The sequence below is a fragment of the Poecilia reticulata genome, chromosome 19 (genome assembly GCF_904066995.2).
Source record: "Poecilia reticulata chromosome 19, P_reticulata-male-v2, whole genome shotgun sequence".
Taxonomy (NCBI): domain Eukaryota; kingdom Metazoa; phylum Chordata; class Actinopteri; order Cyprinodontiformes; family Poeciliidae; genus Poecilia; species Poecilia reticulata.
The window spans coordinates 22,634,685-22,640,684 of NC_088848.1; the positions used below are offsets into that span (position 1 = coordinate 22,634,685).

At 42.3% G+C, this 6,000-nt stretch overlaps 1 protein-coding gene across 3 annotated transcripts in view; it reads right to left on the reverse strand.

Moving 5' to 3' along the window:
• Window positions 1-2,030, reverse strand: part of itga3b (integrin, alpha 3b) — a 38,647-nt gene extending 36,617 nt beyond the window's left edge. For all 3 annotated transcript variants that reach the window (XM_017301707.2, XM_008437842.3, XM_008437844.3), the window contains exon 1: window positions 1,597-2,030. In XM_017301707.2, the coding sequence (XP_017157196.1) occupies window positions 1,597-1,787 (191 nt within the window). In that variant the 5' untranslated portion in view covers window positions 1,788-2,030. The remainder of the gene's footprint in view (window positions 1-1,596) is intronic.
• Between the last annotated feature and the right edge of the window lie 3,970 nt (window positions 2,031-6,000).

Consider the following 6,000-nt stretch of genomic DNA (forward strand, 5'->3'; position numbering starts at 1 on the left):
ATTCTCGTCTACACTGTGCTACACTGCGATAATTTTTCATTTAAGAGTGTAAAAGTGAAAAAACCCTTAAAACTGACGAATAGTTTCAAAACATTAGTAATATTGCACTGATTGGCAACTACTTCTAAGTAGTTATTTTATTGGAAATGCTGGATAAGCAACATGTGAATTAAATTGTTGTAACTTAAAGGCATCAGGGAGAATCCTGTTCACGTAAAGCCGAGTTGCTGATAGCCTCAGGAGACACATTTTATTTTGACAACTTGCTGAATCCCGCCCCGTGTCAGCCAGAGCAAAACGTGTCTCATCGTGTTTCTGACCTGCTTTGAGTGAAAGTCATTAGTTCTGCGACGTTCCACTGCAAAGCGAAATTACACACTCATTTTGTTCCAGAACATTTTGTAAATGTACATATGGACAGACATGTTGCATGTGATTGTTTACAAGTGGCAACTGTGTCTGCGTGCACACGCATGAAGCTAGATGGCAAAAAGGACGACTGTTTTAATTGGCGTCCACAGCAGCGCTGGAGCAATTCTGTTAACAGAATGAACCCTGGAGGTGGAGGGATTATTCATCCAGTGCTGCGCATCACAGGAAACATCAGAAAAACCTCAGAGGAACAACGCAAAACCACTTTTATTCTGATTTTTTCTCGCTCTCTGTGTCGGCTACACTACACACAGACCTGTTGCCATGACAACTGATTAGTGATTGACACATATAATCTAATTTTAACTCCTGCTCTACTGATGATATGCCAGAGTTGTGTAGGTCGCCTTTGAGTTATTTTTTTCCTGAACCGAAACACAGCGATTCTGCAGCACATATACATGCTAAGGTTGTCAAAGTCAAGCTAGCACAACTGACCTACTTCCCCTTCTCTTGCTATTTTTTGTTAATTAAAACTTTTTCCTGAGCTTAACTAGTTGACGTAATTTTGACAATTAGCACAAAAATACTTTGTCCCGTTATTTTCCACATACACTTACAGTAGTGCTTAATGGCATCATGGGACAATATGAAATATATTTTTATAGGCTGTTAAAATATTAGCCATGAAAAATATTTCCCTTTGACTTATTTTAATCAATATTCAGTAATTGTTGATTTTTAAATAACTAGTTACTTTATTATGGTGAAGTTTTTATTTTTTCTTCTTCTTGCTTGTGTCTGAAATTGCATCACATTTCCTTCACAAGGTGTGTTAAAATCTGTATGAAGCCAAAGAAAGAAAAACGGGCCCCCACGTTAAACTCTGCTCAGGGCCTCACACACGCTTGGGCCGGCCCTGCTTCTACATGCCCTTCTTGACACTTTCCGACCTGGATGAAAGAAAATTAAACCACCTTTCCTCATCTGCTCTTGCTTTGATAAAATAAGTGAGTGATCCCCAGGGACCAGACAGGAACAGTTGATCGCATCTTAACAGCGAAAGCCGCGCTGAGGCTCAGGTTGTCCGCAGGTGAGTGTGCGCCAGCTCACACAGGTAATGGTTGGCTTTCGGCAGAACACCCGATCTCTGCTCACACTGACCACCTGTAGGTACAATCCAGTGAAACAAAAACATTTCCCAAACACACCCCGACAACTTACAGGTATTTGTCGGAGCCCTTCGTCTGTCTGTGCAGAGCTACCGAGAATCCAAAGAAGCTCCCGTCGGTTTTCCCCTGTTTAATCACAGGAAACTTCGCATCTATGTTAAATCCGTCGCAGGTCGGCGTCCCGCGGTACGCGGCCAGAGCAGTCCAAAGTATTAACCGTAGAAACATGTTTAGGTTCCTCATCCACTCCGGGTTCAGTCGGTTTTAATCCCCAACTCCGCGATCAGGTCCACGATCAGCCGGGGTCCGATGTCAGACCAACAGGTAGGCTGATCCGACAGCAGCCGAACTCATGAATCAGTGCTGAGATGTGTGTATGTGTGAGAGAGAGAGAGAGAGAGAGTGTGTGTGTGTGTGTGTGTGTGTGTGTGTGTGTGTGTGTGTGTGTGTGTGTGTGTGTGTGCCGCTGCCCCTCTCTCTCCTGCTCTAATTTTCCTCTCAGCCTGTCTGAAAGCAAAGTGCCCTCATTCACAGTGAGCTACATGGTTGCTGTTTCTGTCTCTTACCGCCTGAAATGTTTCTTGAACACATCGAACAGCAGACAGAGCTCAGCTTTACGTCTGAACAGGCCTCTGTTAAAAATGTCCTGTTTCAAGCAGCTGCTACAAGTTGGTAAAGATATTTATACAGGTGATGATAGCAAACCTTTTTTGGTGAACTGAAAATCTAGCTAGATGTAAGTTGATTTGAAAGAATGCTGACATGGCATTCTGCTCAGTCACGGTCAGAGGTCAGAGGATTCAGTGCTAAAAACAAACAATTTGAATGTTTAGCCGTGGAACTGAAGCTGAGTTTAAAGGAGTGGACTGTATTTCACCGTGTCTAAATGCTAAAAACTACAGTAGCTCCGCAAATTGGAATTACGAAACTAAATGGAAACGTGCCAATTTCACAAAAACTCAATTTCTTCGATAAAAAAAAAAAATTCTGGCGCCTGGAAGAGTTTGTTTTTTCTTTTTGACTGATAAATGATGAGCGTTTATCCACATGGCTGAATTGTGAATATATCTCATGTTACTGTTTACATCCGTTGCTGCCACAATTTCTAATGACTTGTCGCGTGAACAAGCTTATATACGTGTGATTTAAATTTAATTTCTTATTTAATAGAAACACCGCAATTGCAATTTTTATTTGTTTTTATACTGGAATATAGACAAAGATTTGCGCACATTTGTAATGGAAACGCAGCTGACAGGCACACATTTATTTCTGTCAGTGAAAAGGTAGACAGAAATAAATCCTGTCTAAAAATAACGTTTATGTCTCTGGACATTTCTTAGCCTAGTAACAGAAAAAGTTAGTTGTTTTTTTTTACAACATTAGGAGAAACAAACCAAAGTTATACAGTTCTGAAACATTTTTTAATGACCAGGGTTTCAGGGACGCTCGCAATATTTGGAGTTGTATGTTCTAAGAGAGCTATGCTAACTCTGTGCTAACACACTCGGTCCCTCCTCACATGAGCTCTCTTGTGTCAGGCCTGCTTTGATGCCTATTGCTGAAATTTGTGGCTTCCAGTAGGCAGTTCATTAAACCCTTAATCTCCTTCCAGAGTTCCCTGAGCAGGTCAGAGTTTTTCAGTTTAAGATCCCCTCACCCTGCCCCCATTCTGCTATTGGGAGCCTTTTATCAGGTTTGGATCTTCTCTTCACCTGTAAGGCAGCTTGTGATCTTTCATCTTGTCTGATTCACTTCGTCGGTCTTGGCTAAACTCTGGGACCGCTGACCGATCTTTAGTTGATCAGATGGGCTCAAGTAATCAGGCGGTCATCTCAGGTGAATGATGCCTCGAGGGGATCGGAGTTCAGTGAGCGCATTCCACAGACTTTCCCTGTTTTTCAGATAGTTCCTCCAGTAGATTTGAAAAGATTTGACATTATTTGGGACAATGAAAACATAGAATGTTTTAGTAACTAAATTTCCAATTTAGCTGGTCACAAAGGCTGGAGCTAATGTCTAACGTCTTGACCAAGACCAGAATGAAAACACATTGAACAGTTTATGTCAACTCCATTGTTAAACGTTTAACTAAACATCAGTTATTTACAGAAAAGCTGCTAATTATTTACACAAGTAATGAAGGTTGGCAGAAGTGTGTCACCACTAATCTTCCTCTGTGAAACGTGTCTTTAGAAGTGAACATGTAAATGTTTAGGAGTAAAACAGAATTGATACAAAGGTCAGTATAAAAATTATTATACAACATCTGGATCACAGTCACACTGACTCAGAAGTCATTTCCCAGATCCAATATCCAGGTTTCTGGGTCACAATGTGGCATAAAATGTGCGATAAAACAAGACAGCAAAAGGTAACTTTTCTTTTTGTCCATTTTGTGTTTCCATTTTGACCTTATCTTGTGAGAAAAACACATCTGATCCTGAATGTGGGTGGACGACATGCCAGTGTGTACAGTGTCAACATCCTGTTGCAGCCTGGCGACTGACACTAAGCAGATCTGTGCTGCCATTCAACCAAAGGGTCTGATTCCCAGGAGGAATTCCAGATTAAACAGCAAATCTGAACACCTCACTACTCCCAACTTCACTTCATTTCACATTCTGGTAAAGATTTACATTCTGAAAGTACCAAATCCTTACTTCTCATTCACCTCTGATTTAAAAAAAAAAAAAAGATCAATTATAACCCTTTGTTTTGCTAAAACTGCTCTTGCATAAAAGTTTTTTTTGAGGGAGTGGCAGCGCCTTATTGGCCCCTCCCCAACCTGCTGCTGCTCTGCTTGTCAACAGACCACCAGATGCAAGTGTTTTCATTGACCCAATAGTGAGGAAAATATAAGGTACAGTAGAGGGGATAAAGAAAAAAAATCCCGCCTTTACGTATTCCCCAGAGCCCACTGTAAACCAACACCCCACTCTGTGCAGCATGAGCAAAGATCCGGCTGCAGCTCCAGAATCCCCCCTGCTCTAAATCTCTTCACCCACTCAGCACACATGGAATGTACTTTGCAATTTATCTCACAGCTTCCTGTTGTTTCCTCACCAACGTGACCACAGGCCCCTCCCCCACTGTCATAATTCTGCCCCCCATGTTCTCCTCCCCAACCCCCCCGCCCCCCCAAAATACACCAGATCCCTCACTTCTTGTAACAATTTAGTTTGTCTTTCTGTCTCATAAAGCAATGTAATTAAAACAGTTCGCTGCAGCGTATAGGAGGAATGCGTCTTTGCTGCAGCTGTGGTTTGTCGTATAAGTCGAACGGCTCCATGGAGTCCTCTGAGGGCATCCTTTGAATCAGTGCTGGGGGCCGGGGGATGAGAGGGGAGAGGGGGGGCTGTCAGGGTGGTGACTGGAGGCTTTGTGGAGCTCTTGATCAGAATGGTGATAAAAAAACATTTTCCAGAATGCTGCTGAAAATAAAACAACTAAAGGGACAGTATTATGTGAAATCGACATTTTTGTACTTCACATCATTTTATTATGTTATTCTCTTATAAAAAGCATACCTGGAGTGTTGCTTTGATTCTTTCCTGTATGTTTTATAAATCCTTTGATCTCTGGTTGTGACCATTTAGCTGTGCAAAACACCAGGGTGGACTTAGCCCCGCCTCCCTCCATGACTCCACCACTCGGCTCCTTCAGACTAGCCAGCAGTAATTAGCAAACACCTGGTGGAACTGTTGAGCTCTTTCTAGGAGCTACTTCTCAGGGAAACGCTGGTAAAAATGTAGTTAAGGGGTTAATAGAGAAGCCATATTGTGAAGGCGGAGTTTCAGAAAGAGCAAGAGTTTATTAAAGAGACAGGGGCCCAATTTCAAGGTGTTAAATTCTAAAGTCAAACTTCTTTTAAGTCAAATTTGATATATATGGCAATTTAATAGCAGCAGAAGTCGGCATAGTTCTTTGATTGTGCTATAAAACGGCTCTGTGCCTGGACAACACATAATACTGCCTCTTAAGGGGATCTGAATGTGAACTAGTTGCTGGATATTTTGGAGTCAGTATGGAAACAGAATAACACGATTGGTGCACAGTGTGGCCTTGTGAATGTGGAACAGACTGGGGGAGAAATAAAAAAAAGGAAACAACTGCCTGAAAATAAGGGGGGCAGTCTCACGTTGATGAATATTAATCCGCATAAACGACAGTGTGGAATGTAACATACAAGACGAGGACATTGGTTGGATATGAAGCACAGCACGCTCTCAGAGCCAGGCCTGGCTGCCGGTTGCCATGGATCGTGGAGTTGCTATGAAGCCAGCATGTTCTGACGGCTTGTTGTGTCTGAGCGGAGAGGACGGACTGGCCTGTTTAGACTCCAGCCAGGTCTCACGCTGGGCTAAAATAACTACTCAGAAAGGAATAAAAGCTGATCTTCCGTGTTCTGTCAGCTAAACAAAAAGTTCTACACAGATTCCTTCTGAGGAGCTCA